Source organism: Canis lupus, chromosome 5 (assembly GCF_003254725.2).
Source record: "Canis lupus dingo isolate Sandy chromosome 5, ASM325472v2, whole genome shotgun sequence".
Classification (NCBI taxonomy): Eukaryota; Metazoa; Chordata; class Mammalia; order Carnivora; family Canidae; genus Canis; species Canis lupus.
The window spans coordinates 52,544,803-52,567,845 of NC_064247.1; the positions used below are offsets into that span (position 1 = coordinate 52,544,803).

At 43.8% G+C, this 23,043-nt stretch overlaps 1 protein-coding gene across 23 annotated transcripts in view; it reads left to right on the forward strand.

Annotated features, from left to right (window-relative positions):
- DAB1 (DAB adaptor protein 1) overlaps positions 1 to 23,043 on the forward strand; it is a 1,117,693-nt gene that overhangs the window by 1,032,712 nt on the left and 61,938 nt on the right. For 21 of the 23 annotated variants that reach the window (XM_049110389.1, XM_049110401.1, XM_049110402.1 and 18 more), the window contains 4 exons: positions 16,491 to 16,622; positions 17,249 to 17,368; positions 17,843 to 17,881; positions 19,466 to 19,531. In XM_049110389.1, the coding sequence (XP_048966346.1) occupies positions 16,491 to 16,622; positions 17,249 to 17,368; positions 17,843 to 17,881; positions 19,466 to 19,531 (357 nt within the window). The remainder of the gene's footprint in view (positions 1 to 16,490; positions 16,623 to 17,248; positions 17,369 to 17,842; positions 17,882 to 19,465; positions 19,532 to 23,043) is intronic. The other 2 variants (XM_049110399.1, XM_049110400.1) reach the window with 1 other exon arrangement.

Below are 23,043 nucleotides of genomic sequence, written 5' to 3' on the forward strand. Positions count from 1 at the left end.
CTGCCCTCATGCCTCCTCTTCCTGGCAGCCAGCTCCAGCTAGCTGCCCCTGTTGTGCCCCTTGCCTCCGTGGCACCCAGCCCATGACAGGTCTTCAGTGACTGCTCTCTGAAAGGACAACCGATGCAGGAATCCAGGTTGTTCAGCTCTGCACCCAGCATACTTTCTGGCCCTCCCAGATCCCCTGTCACTTAACCCTGCCAAGCACCTGCCAAGTTACCGTACAGTCTTCACGATGCCCCTCTGAGACAGCATCTCACAAACGGAGTCCCTGAGGTCTGGTGCAGGGCTAGGACTTCCCTAAGGTCCTACCAGAGAAGAAAGAAGCAAAGCCAAGGAGCAATCCAGACCCAGTGTCAGAGCGTCTGACACTGACACACACACACACACACACACACACACACACGCTTACTCATAGATTTCACCAAAGGTGACATAAAGCCTATACTATTGGGTGGGAAACATCCAGTTGTTCCCAAAAACTATCAGTGCAGCTCAGTAACAAAGGCACAACACCATCACCATTGCCACCACTAGCACTGTCATTTGGCTTTCCAGAAGACAAAATCCCTGTCCTCTGGTGCCAGGGAGTTTTGAGTGAACTTTGGCAGGTAATGGACTGTGGGCCAGGGAGCAGGGGTTGTTGGTGGAGGAGGCAGGGGTCTGTCCACGGCCCACAGACATTTTCCCAGATGATGTCCAGCCCAGAGAACCTGCTGCTGTTATAGCCCAGGGCAGCAGATTTGTCCAGGTCCACTTGTGGTCTGGCTAGGGCTTTGTTAGTGTCCCTGTCCAATGGCATCCAGCTGGGGGAGTCTGCTTGGCTTGTGTTCCTTCCCTGGCCTGAAGGAGGATTCCATCTGCAACTAGCAGAGAGGGTCAGCTGCCACAGAGATTAATAGCAGAATTGAGTAGAAAGGAGCTGACAATTTTAGGCACCCCAATTTTTTAAAGTGGCCTTCAAAATCCTGCATCCCTGACCCCTGCTTACCTTCTCACACTTTCCCTCTCTGCCTAGCACTTTATGGCCTAATGATCCCAAACAGATTTCAGTTCCCTCTATCACATGCTACTTTATAGCTTCATGTCTCTTTGTTTTCCATCAGGATGGAACATCTTAATCCCAACCAACCCTGGCTGTTAATAATTTTTAGTCAGCTCCTACTAATCTATTCCCCTCAGGCTCATTCCCACCCTGTTCTTACCTTCGTTATGGCATAGACACACTACTCAGCTTATTCATCCCTGAGCCCCCAGTGAGTATCAGACACTTTAAGTGCTGGGGATGCATGGGTGAGCCAGGAACTGACACGGGGACTGCTTTCCTAGTCTTCACAGTCAAATGGAGAAGACATACATTAACAAAGTCTATTCTAGACTGCAACATTATGCATTAGGAAGAAAGGGAATGGTTTTCTTTGAAAACACTAAATAAAGACACCTGACTCCCTGTCTTCCGAGAAAGGATGAGCTCTTCAAGGGCAAGGATCTTGCCAGCTCCATCATTATGTCCCCAGCACAGTGCCTGACACAGTTTCTGGATCAAGGGAGATGCCTGTTGCTGGAATTGAGTCATGGAGATGAGTCAGAGCTGGGCCAGCAGTTTGTGGTATTTGTTGCAGGAAGCACTAAGTCAGGGAGCCAGGCCTCCCTACATCCGTCCTCACTTGCATGCAGCTGTCTCCAAGTCTGGCACGCAAGACACATGCCAGAAGGGAGGGGAAGAAGGAATAAGTGAACAGAGATCTAGGCAGAGCCTGATGCTCACAGCTCTTAAGGAAACACCTGATGTACTAAAATGGGCATGAGCTTTGCCAGCCCACCAACTTCTTGCACCAGCTCTGAACCTCACCATTGATTGCACATTGATGGAGCAAGTTGTTTCATTCCTCTGAGCCCTCGTTTTCTCGTCTCAATGGGAAAACGACAGAGCCAAGGGTTAGAGATTTATTAGTTTATGTCAATTTTTCCCTTAAAATTTTAAGGTGAGTTGAAGGAGATGGCTACATGGTGGTGCTTGGCGAATTTCCAATGAAGGGGGCGATTTTGTACTAATTTCTTTTACTGACAGTTCATTTTCTAAGGCAACAGCCTAACAAATCATGGGGCCAATTAGTGTAAGAGAACCAACTGATCCTGGTACTCAGAGAGCTCAGCCCACCACCTCGGTGGCTTGGCGGTGTATTTGGGGAAATGCTGCACTGTACTAAATGGAAATAATTGGACAGATGCGGTATAAATTGCACAGCGCTGCACTCAGCTTCTGTTTTAAGTAGTAGGGTCTGGCGGCAGTAGGAAAACTGAAGGCTTGGCTATCTTGCATTGAGAAGTGGAGCAAAGCTAGCAGGAACCAGGCCTGCCCGCTCATGCTACAGATGAGAAAATTAAGGCTTACTGAGGGAGCAGATGGGACGGATGCCTAAGATTTTGTCGTTTCACTCCTGTATTCTTTTGGTGAACTCCTCAAATGCAAGGATATAGAGAGGACCTAGCTGTATTCCTTTCCTAGGGCTGCCACAACACATTACCACAGTCGAGAGGCTTATGAAACAAAATTTTTGTCTCATAGTTCTGGAGGCTATAAGTCCAAGATCAAGATTTTGACAAGGTTGGGGGCAGCTGAGTGACTCAATTGGTCAAGTAGCTGCCTTTGGCTCTCGTCATGATCCCACAGTCTTGGGATCAAGCCTCACTTCGGGCTTCCTGCTCAAGAGGGAGCCTGATTCTCCCTTTCCCTCCCCCTCTGCCTGCGGCTTTTCTTGCTTGTGCGTTCTCTCTCTCTCTCTCTCTCTCTCTGTCAAATAAATAAAATCTTAAAAAAAAAAAAAGATTTTTACAAGGTGTATTCCTTATGAGGACTGTGGCAGAAGATCTTTCCCAGGCCCATTTTCTAGTTTCAGGTTGTTTTCTAACAATCTTTGGTATCCCCTGGCTTTTAGACACATCACTCCAATCTCTACCGTCATGTTTTTGGGGTCTTCCTCCCATGCATGTGTCTGTGTCCAAATTTCCCCTTTTTATAATGACTAGTTGTATTGGATCAGAGGCACACTCTATTCTAATATGACCTAATTTTAAGTAATTACACCTGTAGGGGCACCTGGGTGACTCAGTTAAGCATTTAACTTCAGCTCAGGTCATGATCTTGGGGTCCTGGGATTGAGCCTCACTTCGGGCTCCTCACTTAGCAGAGTCTGCTTCTCCTTCTGCCCCTCCCCTGCTTGTACATGTTTGCTTTCTCTCACTTACTCTCTGTCAAATAAATATATTTTTTTAAGATTTTATTTATTTATTCATGAGAGACACGGAGAGAGGCAAAGACACAGGCAGAGGGAGAAGCAGGCTCCATGCAGGGAGCCCGACATGGGACGTGGTCCCGGGACTCCAGGATTCACACCCTGGACTGAAGGTGGCACTAAACCGCTGAGCCACCTGGGCTGCCCGAATAAATATCTTTTAAAAAATAAAAGCAGTTACTATTTCCCAACAAAGTCCCAAAGTTTAGTACTTAAACATGAATTTTGGGAGGGCACAATTCAACATGTAAGCATGACAAACAAGTTAAATAATAGAATCCTGGAACTAGAGAGGAACTACCATTTCTTAAGCATCACTAGGTATCAGGCAGGATACTGGGCATTTTAGCAGAATCATCTATTTCAGTTTGCTCACCCAATCTCATGGAGTTCTGGATGAGCATACCAAGGTTCAGAGAAGTGAGGTGATCTGTCCAGGTTGGCACAAACAGTCCATAACAGATCTAGACTTCAGAGGCTGACCTGGGGCTGTCCAAAGCCATATGTTGCTTCAGCACCCAAGTGTCTTTGTAAAATGGATCTTAGAAATCATATGTACCATCACCACCACCAGTTACCCACCTCAATTTACAAACGAAGATACCAGGACCTGGAATCCATCTATCTCCCTCCTGATCCAATGTTCTTTCCATTGGCTGCATTTTATTTAGTCAGTGCAGTTTTTCATAAGTTTCTGTCTGGCATGCAAGACTTGGTTGTGACCAAAGCAGAGGTTAATTTCAGACTGGTTACAACACAAAAAGTAATTTTCTATTAAATATAATGACCTCATTTCTGCAGTGACTTGTAGCAAAACATGCTGTTTCATTTCCATTCATCCACACTCATTTACCTACTTGCTACGATAATTTTACACTATAAGCTAAAATGTTGAAATCATTGGTTATATTACTAAACACCTACAATGGTTATTAGGCTTCTTCATGCAGAAAGAAACAGAAATAAAAATAAGAATTTTAGGAGAATGAGAATATAAGCAGTTAAAGTACATTCAAAGCTGTATTCAGTGTGCAGAGGCTGTAGGGCCTGGAGCCAGCCATACCCTAGCAGTAATGTAGGATTAGCCTACCTCTTATCTGCAGTGAGACCTGGGGGCAAGTCACCCCGCCTCTCTGTGTCTCAGTTACCTCAAAAGTAACAAGGGAATAAACGATATGGAGGGCTATTGTATGGAGTGGGGTAAGAGAGGATTGCATGCATAGGGTGCCTGACATGGTGCCTCGCACAGAGGAGGCACTCAGAATAGTACCTTTTCTTTTTAATATAATGAAAATAAAATGTGAATTCTTAGACACTGAGAATCTTCTAAGTTTGGGATTTTTTTTTCCCCCAGAGTTTCAGAAGTATAAATTGCTTCCATATTTATTCAATCTGAACTTTTAAAAATGTTGTTGAAAATAGAGAGGTAGTGGCTGATGTTTATGTATGCTGGCCATGGGAATGCAAGAAGAACAAAGAGAATTGGCAGCTCCCAACTGTAAGCACTTCAGAGCACGCTAAATGGCCCCCTTATGCTTTAGACCAGTGGTTGCCTGGGGTGGACTTGATAAAGGCCTTTTGTCTGCAGCTTCCTTTCAATTAAGCTCTTGAAATGTTCAGTGTCTTAGTTTCTCCTGTTCTCAGGAAGAGGGGGGAGAGGGCAGGAGTTAGAGAAAGAGGCATGCTAGGGTCTCACGTTTGTCTCCGACATTCCATCATGAAAACACTCAAGCAAACAACATCTCACCTTTTACCATATTTGCTTTCTCTGACTCGCTTTCTCTCTAGATAGGTTAGAGATCAATAGATTGCCAGATAGCTAGGTAATAAATAGCCACGTTACTAATAAACAGCACATCCTTCCTCCTGAGCCCTTTTTGCAAACGGTGGTAGGAATATAGTTTTAAAGTCATGAGTTCAAAAAAATAAAAATAAAAAATAAAGTCATGAGTTCATATTGCTATTTCCAATTCAAATTTAAAATTATCTGGTTCATTCTTAACTTTTCTATTTGTATCTCCTTTTTCTTCCTTTTTTTTTAAAGATTTTATTTATTTATTCATGAGAGACGCTGAGAGAGAGGCAGAGACATAGGCAGAAGGAGAAGCAGGCTCCACACAGGGAGCCCCATGTGGACTCAATCCCAGGCCTCCAGGACCATGCCCTGGGCCAAAGGCAGGTGCTAAACCTCTGAGCCACCCAGGGATCTCCCTGTATCTCCTTTTTCTTTCATTGAAAGTCTTGCTTTCTAGAAACAGTGGTTTTATGTATTTGATTTATCCTAATTCATACCCAAACCAACTTCAAATTGCAGTTCCAGTAGTAAGCACTACTAGCCATAAAGAAGGCAGAGACTTGAGTGTCAGTGAGACCTGCTAAAAGCCCATGTCAGCCTACTGTTCCTTGGGCAAGTCACTTCTTTCTGAGCTTGCTTCCCCCTAAGATAGGGGTAATGGGATCACTATATTATTCAGAAATCTTAGTTGCAACTAATATAGAAACCCGCCTCCAACAGTCTTGAGCAAAAAAAGGAATTCACTGATTCATACAACTAGAAGTACAGGGTTAAATTTCCCAGGCTGGCACCATCCAGGTTCTTCTACGATGTCACCACATTCGAAACTCTCCTTAACCCTCAGCTCCTCTCACTTTCCCAGTGACTTGATTTCCCATTAGAGTCTCGTTCTTAGCACCTTTTGTCTACTCAAGGACTGCTCTCTTGTCTGCTCTAAGGAAGGCCTCACCTGAGGGAAGCATCTTGGTGATTGACTGTGTAGTTCAATAGATTGAGGATCTTAAAAGTCAGTTGCCTGGGGGGAAAAAATCCCAAGTATTAAGAGTCTACCATCTACCAGATATACTGCTCGATACTTTGAGTGATCTTCCTCATTTCCTCCCTATGAGGGAGCAATTATTCCCATTTTACAGATGAAGAAACTGAGACTCACTGAGATAAAGTGACTTGGCCATGGCCATAAAGCTGAGATTCAGATCCCTCCCTTAACACTACATGCCTCTTGGAAATGGCAACAGGGACAAAACCATATGCAAACTACTCGAGTAATTAGCAGAAAAGGAGCCCCTTCCCTTCCACACACATACTCATAGTGCTGGCTTTTGAGAGCCCTGATTGCCTTGGTCATTCCAGAGTGCCTGGGCCCAAAGGCCTATAAGGGGTGAATGTGAACTGAATGAGAGAGGACAGCTAGTCCAACCTGCCACCACTGTGACTGTGCCAGAGCCGCATCCTTAGTCATGGGATGTGGAATTTAATGGAACCCCAGTCTTAGGAAACTAGTGTTTCACATGGAAACCAGTTTTCTGGTTAGGGTGGTTTTCAAGTCTCTGGAGCAGAAATCTGCTTTGTTGTCACTTTGGTGATTGCTAATTGATGAGGCACACCTAGCTTCACTTTGCCTGTTAGACAAATGTAAGTCCAAATCATAGGTCTAGGATGCTCTTAGCTACTCACATGGTTCATCTGCCTATTTTTAGGCAAGGACTTCACTCCCCTCTTTCTAGAGTTGTGTATTTTTTTTTTAGTATGTTGCTTGTTTTGAGTTTTTATTTATTTTAAAGATTTTATTTATTTATTCATGAGAGAGAGAGACAGAGAGGCAGGGACACAGGCAGAGAGAGAAGCAGGCTCCGTGCAGGGAACCCCATGTGGGACTCCATCCCGGGTCTCCAGGATCACACCCTGGGCTGAAGGTGGCGCTAAACCGCTGAGCCACCTGGGCTGCACCTTGAGTCTTTATTTGAATTCCACTTAACATACTGTATAATATTGATTTCAGGTGTACAGTATAGGGAATAAGCACTTCCCTACAATAGCTGGTGCTCATCATAATAAACGCATTCCTTGATCCCCATCACCCGTTTAAACCACCCCCCACCTTCCCTCTGGTAACCGTCAGTTTGTTCTGTATAATTAATAGTCTGTTTTTAGGGGGTACCTGGGTGGCTAGTCAGGCATCTCCCTTCAGCACAGGTCATGATCTTGGGGTCCCGTGATGCAGCTCCACATCAGGATCCCTGTAGAGCAGGAGTCTGCCTCCATCTCCCCCTGCTCCTTCTCTCTCTCTCTCTCTCTTTCTCTCTCTCTGTCTCTCTTTCTCATAAATAAATTAATTAATTTTTTTAAAAAGATAGTCTATTTCTTGGTTTGCCTCTCTTTTTTTCCCGTTTGCTCGTTTATTTCTTGAATTCACATATGAGTGGAATCTTATGGTATTTGTCTTTCTCTGACTTACTGCCCTCCGCATAGTACTCTCCAGCTCCATCCTTATGGTTGCAAATGGCAAGATTTCATTCTTTTTTGATGGCTGAGTAATAATCCACTGTATACATATACCTCATCTTCTTTATCTACTCATCAGTTGGTGGACACTTGGGCTGCTTCCATAGTTTGGCTGTTGTGGATAATGCAGAGCTGTGTGTTTATAACATACATTCTGAGAGCTACTAAGAAGGAACTGTCTTATATAGCTGTTGTGTTCTTATACAACTTAAAAAGGAATTAAGTATCTGGAGCAAAACAAGACATGAATGCTTACTGAATACAACCTCCTCATTTTAATAGCTAAGGAAATAAACATTTAGTAAGGAAGATGGTCCTAGAGCCAGCAGGTTTGAGTGGGGGGCTCAGGGAGAGAATTTGACCCAGGATCCTGGTGACAGATTCATTCATTCAAATGATTCCTTCAAAAATTACTTACTGACAAACTCAGAGAGATGAGAAGTAGAAAGTGGTTGCCGGGATCCCTGGGTGGCGCAGCAGTTTGGCGCCTGCCTTTGGCCCAGGGCGCGATCCTGGAGACCCGGGATCGAGTCCCGCGTTGGGCTCCCAGTGCGTGGAGCCTGCTTCTCCCTCTGCCTGTGTCTCTGTCTCTCTCTCATCTCTCTCTGTGTGACTATCATAAATAAATAAATGTTTAAAAAATTTTTTAAAAAAAGAAAGTGGTTGCCAGGGGTAGGGCAAGAGAGGAGTAGACTAGTATTTTAATGGTATGAACTATCAGTTTGGGAAGACAATGAAGTCTAGAGATGGATGGTGGTGATGGTTGCAGAGCAATGTGTGAATGTACTTAATGCCAAGGAACTGACACTTAAAAAGGGATAAAATGGTAAATTTATGTATATTTTACTACAGTTAAAAGTATGTAGGTACGGCTTGCTTGTTATATATTACATATGATGCTCAAGTTAAGGGGAGGGAAAACAGATATTGTTGCTGCCATCCTGGGGGCTGTTATGTATATGTATACATATCCATAGTGACATGCTCAACAATTGCACCACATAGGAAAGTCCAGGAAGCTAAGAGGACTTATGTCAGGGGAACTAGGTCCATACTGGAAAGTCAGGGAAGCTTCAGAGGAGAACAGACATCTGTGCTGAGGTGTGAAGGAAGAAAAGGAGTTGAGCTTTGTAGGCAGACTATGTAGCCTGTATACAACTCCTAGGTGTGAGGGTGGGGCATTCGAGAGTCTGAATAATGGCCTGCAGCAGTGGGCAACCTTTGATGTATTTTCAGTATAGATAGCCTTGAACAAATTTGCCAGATTTTCTCTGTCCCTTCATCCTTGGTGGGACAATTAGAGCAGAGGTCAGCAGAAGTGGATGAGTGGGGGTGGTGGGGGTGCCTGGGTGGCTCAGTTGGTTAAATGTCTACCTTCAGCTCACATCATGATCCTGGAATCCCAGGATCAAGCCCCTGTGTCAGGCTCCCCGCTCAGTGAGAAGTCTACTTCTCCATCTCCCTCTGCATCCCTGACCCCAGCTCTCTCTCAAATAAATAAATAAAATCAGGGCAGCCTGGGTGGCTCAGCGGTTTAGTGCCACCTTCGGCCCAGGGCCTGATCCTGGAGACCCAGGATCAAATCCCACGTCCGGCTCCCCTGCATGGAGCCTGCTTCTCCCTCTGCTTCTCCATCTGCCTCTCTCTCTCTGTCTCTTATGAATAAATAAATAAAATATTAAATAAATAAATAAATAAATAAATAAATAAATAAATAAATAAATCTTTTTGGAAAGAGAAAGAGAAAGAGAAAGAAAGAAAAGAAAGAAAAGAAAAGAAGAAAGAAAGAAAGAAGGAAGGAAGGAAGGAAGGAAGGAAGGAAGGAAGGAAGGAAGGAAGGAGGAAAAGAAAAAGAAAGAAAAAGAAAAAGAAAAAAAAAAGGAAAAGAAAAGAAAGAAATGGATGAGCAGAGACTGAAGCTACTGCCCTTCTCCAGGCTGGAAGTGGCAAACATTGTAGTAGAATTGGAGAGAAATGGGCAGAGTGAAAGATACTGGAGGATGCACTTGACATGATGTGGTTGTGGGGGCTGAGAGTGACAGAGGTAGGGTGGGCTCCAGGACAACTGAGGAAATATACAGATGGCTGTGCATGCATTGTTCACTGAATCCAAGTCAGAAAAAAAGAAGCGTCTTACGTTCTCTCTTTATTTTAATACTTATTAGTATTTTATTACTTATGGAATGCTATTAGTATTTATGTGATTGGTATAATTTTTAAAAAATGAGTAAATAAGCGAAAAGATTCTAAAAATCACGGTAGTAATTCCACCACTCAAGAGAAGTCTCGTAAAGATTTTGTTGGATATAGTTCTAGACCTTTTATACGCGTAGATGGATATGCATACTTGTTTTCCAACAACAGGATCATATTAAACATACTATTCTGTAATATCTTTTTTCATTCGGTGGGATGTTATGAATATGTTTCTATGCCGAAAATTTGTTCATTCCTCAGATGATTTCCAGTTACTGCATATTATTTTATTGTATAACACAATGCATGTTTTATAACCAGTCAGTCAGTGCTCAGTATTTGGGTGCATTTCTAATTTTTCACTATTCTAACAGCACTGCAGGGAATATCTTGTGTCCAAGCCTTTGCCCCATGCACATCTTACATTATTTGCAGATAATTGAATCCCTACGAGAAGAATCACAGGTCAAAGTTTATGCATGTCTTTAAGGCTTTGAAATGCACAGCCAGTCTTCCCTCTAGAAAAGTTGCACCAAATCACACTCCCACAAATAATAAAAATAACCATAATGGCACCATCTACGCAGCCCTTACGACGTGCCCCGCACTGTTCTAAGCCCTTTCTATATCCTAAGTCATCAATCCTCCTAACAGGACCATGAGAGAGTTATTATTATTACTCCCATTGAACACATAGAAAACCAGTAGCCCAAGAAAGTCTGTTTCCCCACACTCTGTCAACACTGGGTTTACCTTTTTTTTTTTTTTTCATTCTTGTGGGGGTGGGGAGGATATGACATCTCATTTATATCTGGTATGTTTTATATGAATTAACTTAATATTTCCAACCACCTTTAAGTTTCCCTGTCATTCTTCATATCACACACACAAAAAAAAAGAGAAAATAAGGCTCAGAAAGTCAGAGTGAGCTGCCCGGAGCTACACATCTGGGAAATGATAATGCTTAGATTTGAATTGTGTTCTCTCTGGCTCCAGAGTTCATATTCTTCCGTCTGCTATCACACTGCCTCTTCAGCTAGAGACTAGGATATCTGGAACTGTGGTTTTGTCCTTGAATAAAACCTTCTAGAATATTTCAGGATGGCAACTAAGGAAGAGTTCACTCTGACCAGCTCCGTTGAGCACTTGATGATGGGGTGCCTGGGGGTGGTACAGAGGTTGGTTCCCAGCCTCATTGGCACTGCGATGCAGCAAACGCATCCAAAAATATGTTAGAAAAGAGAAAGGCCTTTATAATGAGCCTGGGCCTGCCTTTGTCTTGTGAGGTTTTAACTACTGTAATTGCCTGTAGTGTGAAGTAGTATATTTTCCATGTATCTATTTTTATTCTGTGTCTATCTGCGTATCTGCTTTTTTGTTTTGTTTTGTTTTTTTGTTAACTCACTTGAATCCTGGTGGGTATTTTTCCTGTGAGAAGCATTGCCTCAGGAAAGCACGTACTCCCATACATGCACATGCACACACACAAATAATATGAAGGCTAAATGGGATAGAATTTATTCTTTAAAAGAAAAGCTAGTGGTAAAGTCTGAGCAGATGACTTTCCAATCCATACTGTATTTAATTGGTTGTATTGAACCATACTACAAATTAAGTCTCCTCTGTAATTTATTCTGTCAGATGGTAACCCTCCACACAATTTGATACTTCATTTAAACATTGGTAAATGGCTCATGGAGATGCTAAGGGGGGTGGGGGGATTAATGATGATCAGATAAGAAAGTCTCCATTCACAGAATGAATCCTATGCAAAATATCATGAGTTGACCTGATTCCATCAGTCACTGAGCATTTATTGAGCAACTACCTTTTGCAGCACATGCCTTCAGATGGTTTGGTTCTTCTTTCCTTCCTCAACTCATTATTTAGCACTCACTGTTCAAAAAGGAACAGAATTAGGAGCTGGGATGAGACTGAGAGTAATCAGACATGGATCTTTTTCTCTCAAGAAGCTAACATCGCCGAAGTAGAGAGAAAACAGGTACAGAGATATGTTCCCTTGATTTTCTAGGGACTTCCCATTAACCTTCAAGATTCAGTTCAAGGCTAGCTCCTTTATCAAGTCTTCCCTAAAGCCCTTTCCCATCCCTTCTCTGAGCCAATGTAACACCCCATACACACCTTTAATATAAGCTTGTCTTATTATATTGTGGTTGTGGGTTTCTTTGCCTGCCTGTTCTTACAGGATCACAAGGTCTTCGAGGAAAGGACTATGTTATAATATATGGGTGGATTAGCAGTAAGCAGAAGACTGGGCACCTAGCAGCTATTCAGTAGGTACATATGGAATAAACAACTGGGTGAACAGGTAAATGTGAAACAAAACGAAGACGTGTGAAGCATACTAAATAGAAAAACAAATACAGTGCAGTGAGATCCGGGGACAGGAATTATCATGGGGAGTCAGGGAAGGTTCCTTGGATGAGCGCCCTGTTGGAGCTAACCCTGAAGCATACGTATAATTTAGTTACGTGGAGTTCCAAAAGCATGGGTGAGGGGATGAAGAGGGCGGTCAGCAGAGATAGCATTGTGAACAGTGGCAGACAGGTGGGGAAACACAGAACCCAGAGGGGCAGTGATGGGCTCTTCAAACTCTGTGCAGCCTGAGTCACCCAGAGTTCAGTGATGGGAGGAAGGTCAAACCCAGTTGAGGAGGCTAACGTGCAGTCTGTCTCCAGAATTTTTCAGTAACAACTTCCATGCACAATAGAACGAGGAGGGTTCAGGATGGGAGAAACGGACAAAGCCGTGGCAGAGAAAGAGGGTGTTGAGACTCTTTCTAAAACCAAATACCTGCTTTGATTTTTGCCAGGACTTGAATATCCAGACTGTTTTTCTGAGACAACAACAACAACTATTTTCCAAAGGAAACATGAAAGAAGGATGGCCAGGGTTTGCCTTTCCTCCCCCTCCCCTCTTCTAGCCCAGTATTGTCTCCTGCCTCCAGAACGACTGGTGCTGCCCCAGGAGCTCCCCTCAGAAACTCTCCTGGGATGGAGTGGTCTTCATTTCCCATGACCAGGGTCCTCCCCACACCTTTCCAGCCTGACTGCTCAGCAGACACCACAGAGAGCCACAGGCTCCTGAGCACTCACTCCCAGAGCGTGCCGTCTTGACCTTTTTCTTTGAGATCCTTAGAGCAAACTGGCCTTTACCCCAGACCTTCTGATTTATGACCCTGTCTAACCTCCGACACCTGCCAGAAGCCAGAACAGCTTCAGCTCTGCCTCTGAGCAGGCTCTCCCTTTCCTCATCCCAGCCTGTCAGGGACCATGGCTTTGTTGTTGAACTGGGGAGGTAGGAGGAGTCAAAGGGTTAGAATCCCTGATCCTATATAATCTTGCTTTCTTTTTCTCAGTGCTTGGTCATCCTTCCTAGGGAGAGCGAGGGCTCCATTTAGGACTGGTCCCGCCAGAACTCTCTCTCTGACCCTTCATCCTTTCATAAATTCAGTTGAACAGTATGATGTTTAAGGTTCCTTGGCCTTGATGATGCTGATAGAATCTACTTGAAGACATGGAGCAATTTTGAGCCTCAGTGAACAAGTATTTGCCAGATTCTCCGAGTTGCCAAGATGAATGCAATCATATGACCATGGGGGTTATCAGGATCCTGATATATTTTATTTCCACGTATCTGTATTATGTCTGCACAGTTGAGGTTGGAGGAAGCAGAGACCTATCCCCCTTAATGATTCTTCATTTCCAAATAAATGAGCCACTTTCACAGCAATCCTTTTTAACATCATAAAATTAACTACGGGAAAAGATAATGTTACAGATATCTTTAGGCACTTCAGGCACGCACAGAGCTACACTTGGCGAGGCAATATTAGGTATCATCAGGCGTTAAAAATGTTTTGATTTTAAAACACTTAATGAGGATTCCCAGATGAATTAAAGCATCTCCATCTGCTGTCTTGCATGGTAGGTGATATTTTACCCTTGCACAATCATCTCCAAATCTCATTCCACCAGGAAGACTTCTAATCACAGTTTAATTTTAGAGCAATATTCCACTTGGCAATCAATAGGTTACTGTCGTCAAACTTTGAATTATTAGGCGACGCAGATAACATTGTCCATTATGCAGGGAGAGAAATACTTTCTGGAAAGGGGAGAGAAGGAGGATGTCTTTGTCTCCCACTTTCCCCTGCTGCATACCATTCTAGTTCACAAAAGCCTATAAATCAATACCCCTGTGTTGGGTGAATATAAATCTCATCAGTTTTACATCATTAACACCATGAAAAAGCTACCACTCTTTGAGCACTTTTCCTCCACCAGCTAAGTATGTCCTCTTAATGAAACAAGGATAAATGAATTCTGAGTCTTTTGTTAACAAACATTTCCTTCCTCACCAACTTTATTTGGGTCAGAATTCACGAGTATCATGCAGTTGTCTTATGGCTGACTAGGGGTGAGTGTGACCAGACAGTGACACCACCCTCCAAGTATGATGTTCAGCGGACAGAGAGCAACTTGACAGGGCATGAACCTGAAGGGAGGGTCCCCAGAGTAGTCAGAGAAGTTAGTGAGTGATCAGAGTCTAGAAGGTTAAGGTACAGCAGCAAATTCTACTTCTTCTGAAGTAGGTGCGTTCCTGCAGCTTGCCAGGGCGTCCTCTGAAGGCAGAACTGATTCATAAGGTTAGAAGCCTAGAAAGACAGCAACAGTCTGGGAATGGGCATTTTGGAAGGCCAGGGACAGGGGTCTAGAGCTAAGGTGCTGGCCATAGTGAGAGCCACATGCCCACTGACCTGAGAGGCTGGCTGTGTGGTTCAAGTTTCCCAATGACTAAAGGATCTGGGCTGATAGAACAAGACCTTCTAGAACATCTATTCCAGTGATTCCCACCACTTTCATAACTAAGTCCCCTTTATGTCACATGTCTCCCTCCCTTCACAGACTCCATAGTGGGGAAGAATTATATCCACCCCCCAAAAATGTATTTATAATCATTCACTTGCCTATTTGAATGATTCAACCCCATAACTAAATGCCAAAGAGAATCTTCCCAAAGATGAACAAGGAGGACAACAGTAACCTGATACAATGCTAAAATGATCTTGGCATTTTCATTTGCATGTACAATGAAATGTGTCATCTTAATTAAGGATAGTTATAAGTTTCTGTTTTGCTTTTTGAAATGTTGAAAATTGCTTAGGACTTATTTTATTTATTTATTTTTTACTTTTAATGACCCAAGGAGATGCAGGGCTTTGGGTTAGGAGCCATTGATCTGATACAAACTTCTTGTTGTGTAGAAGAATGGATGAAGCTCTAGAGAAGTACAGTGAGTGCCTTGTGTTCACACAGTAGCTAGAATTCAAGCCTCTTAATACCTCATATAATAAAAAGGCTCCTTATATAATGGCTTTAAGCACATCATATAATGCCCAGTTGCTTATATAAGCCTTAAGTAAGTTTAATTTAGGAAAATGGCCATAAAGATGATCATCACCAACAGGATGGTGAGCCTTATTTGTTGAGGCTTAGGTAATAAAGGAGGGAAGATCAGTGTTAAAAGATTTTCTAATTACTGATTAACTATCTATCCCAACTTACTTGAGTTCAGTAACTGTGGGTCAGGCACAGTGCAGGGTTTTATAGCATGACAGAGTTGAGGAAGCTAGAGCCTGGTGGGGAAGACAGGCAAGGAATCAGGCAAATGTGTCAGAGAAGGAAGGTCTTTGAAAGCAGGAGCCCACACAGAGAGCTATGTGTGAGGACTCAGGAATTTGGGGATCAGTAGAGACTGAAGTCCTATGGAATTATTTCTGCAGGGGGAGGGAAAGCAAGCCTTGTTCAAGGGAGGTTTCACAGAGATGGTGCTGCTCAAATGTCCTTTTTTAAAAGATTTTATTTATTTATTAGAGAGAGAACACGAGTAGGGGGGTACAGAGGGAGAGAGACAAGCAGACTCCCTGCTTAGCAGGGAGCTCAGTGCAGTGCTCCGTATCAGGACCCTCTGATCATGACCCGAGCCAAAGGCAGATGCTTAACCGACTGAGCCACCCAGGTGCCCTTCAAATGTCCTTTTAAAAGAGAATAGGATTCGGGCAAATGGATAAAAGAATGGGCATTGCAAACAGAGCAGCAAGCCCATAAAAAGCCTCAGAACTAAGGGAGCCCAGCTACCTCTAGCCCAAATGGTGACTTTGGTAAGATAGCAAAAGGTGTTCATTCCTCAAGGCACTCTTGTCACCATCTGTCAAAAAAAGGACGGTAACCCTACAAGTGTACAGTTCCAGTGAATATGAATGGGGCCTCCTATATTTGCACTCTTCCACCATAGCAAGCAGAGTCCCTGGGGACGTAAGTGTCTTAAATATTAAGCCCAAACTTCGGCCGGGCTGTGTCCTGAAGAGAGCTGCAGCTGAAGCCTGCACCGCTGAGTTACTCTGACTGGCCCTGGCAAGCTGCAGGAACGCACCGCCGCAGACGCTCGTTCAGCATATGAGCAGTCCTGTTTATCTCTCTGGTCACAGCACTAAGACCATGGAGGGAAGCCTCCATCTCTCAAGGGCAGGCGCGGCTCGTTTTCCTTCCATCTGGACCCAACAGCTTTCCCAGAGCCCTTCGGGCCTGTTCACACGTAGCTGAAACATAACTCTTATTGATCAACAGCTCGAAGGGAAAGTCTCGTGAAATATGCTCTTCCTTTTGTCTCCAATAGGCCCTTCAGCATCATCATGCTGTTCACGAAATTTCCTACATTGCAAAGGACATCACAGATCACCGGGCCTTTGGATACGTTTGTGGGAAGGAAGGGAATCACAGATTTGTTGCCATAAAAACAGCCCAGGCGGTGAGTATCCCCATCCAAGGAGGGCTCCTTTCCTTGTAGCTTTAGGGGACAGTGCGTACGGTCACGCTGCTGGTCTTTGAAGGCCGCCTCTGATGTCAGACGAAGCCATGCTGATGCTCAGGCTCCCATCTCCAGAGCACAAATAGCCTCAGAGCAAGGAAACAGGCTCAGGCCCATCCAGTCTTGTTGGTTTTCTTCTAATGCGTGTTTCGTAATGACTAATTATTTTCCTTTCTGATTAAGCTGGATGGAGGCACACTATACAAATAAGTTTCCTTGTGCTCATAGCCTCATTTAAAAAGAAAATAAGGGAAAACAAATAGCTGTTTTGCATCAGGCCTACCCTAATTTTATTGTATTCGAAATTACTAATAAATAAAAGCAATGCCTTTTATGCTTATGATTATTATGAATTTGCAAATATAATTAGTTGAAGAAATGAACTTTAGCCTAGATGCAATTTGCTAAACCAATATAAACAAGGTAGAATTAATTAAAGATGGAATGCTTTCAGTTTAATAGGAAAAGGAAGGGCTGTGGGTTGTAGCAGGCAAAAAACAGAAACAGGCCGCTGGGTCTCCGTACCATTCCCTGACTAATGCGCTTTATACCACCGTTTACTGCAGGCTGAACCTGTTATTCTGGACTTGAGAGATCTCTTTCAACTTATTTATGAATTGAAGCAAAGAGAAGAATTGGAAAAAAAGGCACAAAAGGATAAGCAGTGTGAACAAGCTGTGTATCAGGTATACCTGTGAATTTATCCGAGTGCCAGAGAAGATTGGGACTTAAAACAAACAGATATGAAAACTTGACAGTCAGGACTTGTCCTACTGCTGCCAAGTAGAAATAAACAAAGATGAAAGGTCCCCGTGTACATTACAGGCACCGAAAGCAAGCCGTTAGAGAAGATCTTTTATTTTCTGAAATTCTGGACGTGTTAGAGAAACTGAAATTTTGAATTCTGAGGAAGATTTCTGGGGAGGAGAACAGAAAGAAATACAATTGCATTTGCTGTTGTTAACCGTGGGGTGGGGGAGGTGGTGGCTATAAAGGTTTTCATTTTTCCTCTGTATGTTTTCAAACTGAAGTGACCCAGCAGCCTATCCTCCCCAGAGCTGGTTCCTTTACTGTCCTGCGTTTTCTGAATACAGTCTCATAACCTCTCCCTTTATTTATATCCTCTGCTTTTCAAATTCCTTTCTCTCGCTCTGCTGTAGACAATTTTGGAAGAGGATGTTGAAGATCCTGTATACCAGGTAATTTCTGAAAGCCGTCGGGGTTCTTAGGGTCAGGAATGGCGAGGCCCGTGCTACAGACACTTCCTCAAAACCCTGAAAAACCCCCTGACTACAGAAGCCTGGAGAGGGATTGAGATTAGTTCTGAGGGTGAGAGCTGCCAGCCCCTCGGGGAGTGGATTTCCATAAAAATGAACAGAAGTTTGGCTAGCATCCATAACACGGGATCTGGAGATGGGCTTCTCCCCGCTTGCCCCAGCCTCGGCCCCCTCCACAATCTGTAAATGTTTGATCCCAGAGCTGGGTGTTTTCTGGAGGCTCTTGAATATTCCAAGTTCATGAGATGGCCTCTTCTCTGAGTTAGGAACCCGGGATGGGGACTGAGTTTTGGTGACATTGGGGTACCAGCCCAAAGGGCAGTCTGTAAGCTATGTCGAAGGCTGTCGGGGCAGGTCTCTCTGGCCCCTCTGATGAGCCGGCTCATGCCATGGGGGCTGTTGGAAGGAAGGTAAGGAAGATCCTAGAGACATCCTAGTCCATAGCTTTCCCTGAACTCGGCAAGGCTGCTGCCCAGGTGTGGCCAGAGAGATGACTTCTCTCGGACCCAAGCTTGTGCTCTGTACAAACAGATGCAGAAAGAAAGGAAGAGGAGGCCTCCCACCACCATCCCCAACCCCACTCGTGCTTATTCCCAAGGAGAGAAAGGAGCCCAAAAATGGACTTGTTGGACATAAAACCCGAAACTTGTATTTCTAACTGGATACATGTGGGTCATATGTGTGTGTGTCACACGTGCATTGTTTATCAGTGCTTGTTGTCACACAGAAAGCTGGTATAGCTGGGACAGAGATAATATGGATACAATAAGTAATATAATACGAATAACTTGAAGTAGAAGTATCTAGCATATATGACTTTTAACAAAAGCCAAAGATGTGCCTAGCAGGATGCCCTTGGTGTAGAATGCTGGGGGCGACGATTTGTCTAGAATAGGAGCTCAGCCCCTGAGCTGGCTCACAGAGAATGGAGAATACTGCCCTGTTTGAAGTGGCCCAGCCCTTTAGAGTCTGAAACATGCACAGGAGAATACATTGATTTTCAATATTTAAAACTAAGAATATAATATCAGGTGATATTTATGGGATGAGGAGGTTTGGGATTTGTAAGCACATCAGAGCCTAAGTTAGGACATCGGGCTTTATGGAAGCCAGGGGGGCAACAGCTGTAACCCAGATCATGAAGTTGGGATTCCAGGTGTTCCCAGGAGACGTCATTCCCCCTCAGTGGTACCGCACACGCAGACATTATTGAATCGAATGCCATCGAATGAAGAGGCCGCGTCTCCAGAAGAATGCACAGGGGGTCCCATGCATTGACTGCTGTACGCCCAGCCATCAGACCCTTGCTGTTTTCCTTAGAAAAGTCAGGGGGAGCATGCAAGGCACGTGCAGTGTTTCAGTGATCCACTTGTCTCTTTAGGGTGTTTTCTGTTGCAACTGTTTCTTTAATGCTCACTGTGATTTGTATCCTGAATTCCAAATGCCTTTTTTTTTTCCTCCTTCTTCTTCCCCTCTGACCTTTCCTCTCTGGCCGCTCCATAATAGTACATTGTGTTTGAGGCTGGACACGAGCCAATCCGTGATCCCGAAACAGAAGAAAACATTTATCAGGTATAAAATTGCTTCTCTTTCCATTGCGCTCTTGCCACTCAGTGTCCGGAGGGGTCTGCAGAACCAGGGGGGCCCGCCTCACAGGGTCACACTGCTCTCCCTGTCATCCTGGCTTGGTAAAATACCTTCCTCTGAGCTGGCTTTGACCAATTGACCAGTAGTTTCCTCGCCTTGTTGTGGAAATGTTCAATGGCCCATTGAGAGGGGTGTTTTAATAGTTAATGATCTTAACTATTTTCAATGGACTCAAGAATCAAAGATTCCATTGTAATGACTGTAATCCATTGGAGAGTTGTTGTCCATGATAAAGGAGGGTCCTTCATCTCTCTGAAAAAGGGTGCTCATCAGATTTCTTTAAAAAGCCATTTGCACTACTGCAAATCAAGGACAAATTCAAAAATGCTGTTGGAAGTCAGCATTGGGGATATTAACTGAATAAGAGAAAGTACAGCTCAAGGTTTTACCCCTCCTAAAGGGAAGGTAAATTAATATTCTTAAATGTCTGCTTATATGAAGAATACTGTACACACTTTGTGATTCATTTAATTTTGACAAACATGCTATAAAGTAAGTATTTAATCCCACTTTTACAAGGGAAAACTGAGCTTCGGAGAAGTTGAGTTACTGGGGTGGGGGGGACGCTGTATAGCTATTTAGGGCTGAGATCAGACCCAGTGTGAGTGAAAGCAAAACTCACACGTCCTCCCCCAGTGCTTTTCTATCAAAGAATTTGAGAAATTGCACCATAGCAACACATCAAACAAATATGACAACATCCAATTTTTCACTAATTAGAATTTTAGCCTTAATTTGAAATATAAACATTATGGAGGAAAGAAAAAAATTTAATGTATTTAATAAGTGATTTTAATTTCCTTAATTTACTCGGTTGTGCAGTCTGCTCTTCTGCCTTGGGCATGCATTACTTGTGTAATGAAAGTAAAACAGATTTTCAGTTTCTGTCAAATGCACAGAATTCTAAAAGACCAAAGTGTAACATCAGCTCTACCAACAACTTGGTTTAAACCAGTCCATTGGAGTAATAATCTAAGTATTTCTGTCCACTGGATCTTTCTGGATTGGAGGCTGTGCACTGAAGCTTTGTTTAGAAATCATCCTTCACAGGGCACCTGGTGGGTCAGGCACTTAAGTACCTGCCTTCGGCTCAGGTCATGATCCCAGGGTTCTAGGGTCCTGGGATCGAGCCCATATTGGGCTCTCTGCTCAGCAGAGGATCTGCTTCTCCCTCTTCTGCTCCCTCTGCCTCTCCCCTCTCTCCACTCCTGCTATCTCTCTTGCTCACCCTCTCAAATAAATAAATAAAATATATTTTTTAAAAACTTTAAAAAATAAAATCATTGCTCACAAAGTTTCCATCTTTACATGGAAAACTTACATATTTATTCTCAGTGTCAGGCTTTAAATTGCCACAACCTTGTGATGTCTGAATGTGAGGCCAAAGGAGCCATTAACCAGTCATCCACTGAAGAAAAAAAATACCTTTTAAGACAAAATTAGGCTTTTTAGTGCAAGGTTTCTGAATTCCGACTGAGCTGTGGTCGGCGAGGCTCCCACTGTGCCCTGTGGGGGTGGAGGGTAGTGTTGGAGGTGTGAGAAGAACTGGTGTAGGCTAACAGAGAACCGGGCACCTACCTTTGGCTGAGTGGTAGCGGGCAGGACACTAGCCCTCTCTAAGACTCTGTTTCCCCAGAGAAAAGGTAGGGGCGTAATTTCTCCATAACTCATTGTCATGAGAATGAAGCAAGATCCTGTGAAGGATATAAAGAAGAGACTTCTTGGGTCACACAGTGTTGGATTCGGAATCTTAGTCCAGGTACCAGCTCAACGGTTCATCTGGCTTATCCAGTTCCTTTCCTACTCTGAGCCTCAGTTTGCTTATCTGTAAAATGAACAACTAAGACTGAAGAGTCTCTCGGACAGGCCCTTTGCTGCTTTTTGCAACTCATGCCTCATCACAGGACAGTGATTCTTTAGGGAAACATGTTCGCTTGCTCCACAGGGTGACAAGGCCTCTTAGAAGTCACCGCACACGTGGCTTGGGTAACATTTATTGAGTGCTGACTGTGGGCCAGCTCTGTGAGCGAGGTTAACATGCAACATCTTCTCTCTCACAACAAGACTGCGAGGCTTGAACCATCATTCCCACCTCACAGGCAGAACGGTAGGGCTCACACAGATATGGTGTCTTGCCCAACATCACAGAGCTACAGGGAGTGGCATCCTGCCTCACAGCCAGGTCCCTCCGACCTCGGTAAATAAATAAATCCCAAGGCTCTTTTGAGCTCAGAATATCCTGACGCCAAGTTGCATGATTAGATTCTGTGCGGGTTTCAAGTCACTATCTCAAAATCACACTTGTTTTAACAGTTCTGACCTCCGGATCTTCCCATCTTGTCCATCATGAGCAGGAAGGTACCATTTAAGGAAATGAATATTTTATCACCCTCTGTTCTCCTCTCTTGCTTTGCCAGTCAGCTGGGCCTCAATTTGCTTAACTCGAGATAAGCTCTTGGGCCTGAAGATAAGGCCAGGCTTTTAAGGAGCTGTGATTAGGAACCTCGCTCTTCTTTGCATTTTAAGGGCCTGCGAATGTTCCATAGCTATTCCTCCTGAGTCGATTGTAGTGTTTCTCAGTCTTTGGTGTGGCCCACGGTGGCCTCAGATTTTTCATCCCTTCCCTATTTTCCAGAATGAGGTAGACAGACCCCAGGTGTCATCTGTTAGCTGTTTTGTGGCCCTGGATAAAGTACATAACTTTTGTGTCTCAGTCTCCTGGGCAATAAAATGAGGGATGCTGTGTCATCTGCTTCTAGAAGTGATGTGCAGGTGTAAAGCGCTTGGCCGCTTGGCACATAGTAGGTTCTAAATGTTAGCTCCCTTTGCCTCCTAAGGATGTGATCAAGATGTCTGATGATGATGTATTAAGCGAAGTAGAACATGACTTGCTTGCCTCATCTTGTCAGAGAGCCTAGCGGAAAGTTGCAACCTCGCTTGACTTTGCTATTTATAACTCCGGCGCAAGGGAGGGAGAGACTCTTGAGCAACTGTAACCTCTCTTTGAGGATCAGTAGTCTCATTTTCCAAACCGGATTAATAATAATTGTCTTTCTTTTTGCGTGCATCAGAAAAAGTTATCAGTCATCTTTGTAAAACAACACGGAACCTTGTGGTACAAGGGCTTTTACACCTCACTTAATTTTGACCCTTGCAGTAACTCAGTAAGATAAGAATAGCTATGATGACTATCAATTTAAAACGTAAGAAAATCATGTCCTCTGATTTAAGTGCTGGGCCCAAGGCCAGAGCCTCAGCTTCTCAACCCGGTATTGAGAACAGAAATGTTAACAAGCTTCCCACGCTAGCAAGACTGCAGCTTTCCACGCGGGCATTTTTCACGTTCTTTGGTTCGAAAATCATTTTTAATCGCCCATGATGTGTCAAGTATTGTTATTTTAAAATGAGAAGTCTCTACTCCTAGTCACTCAACCCTT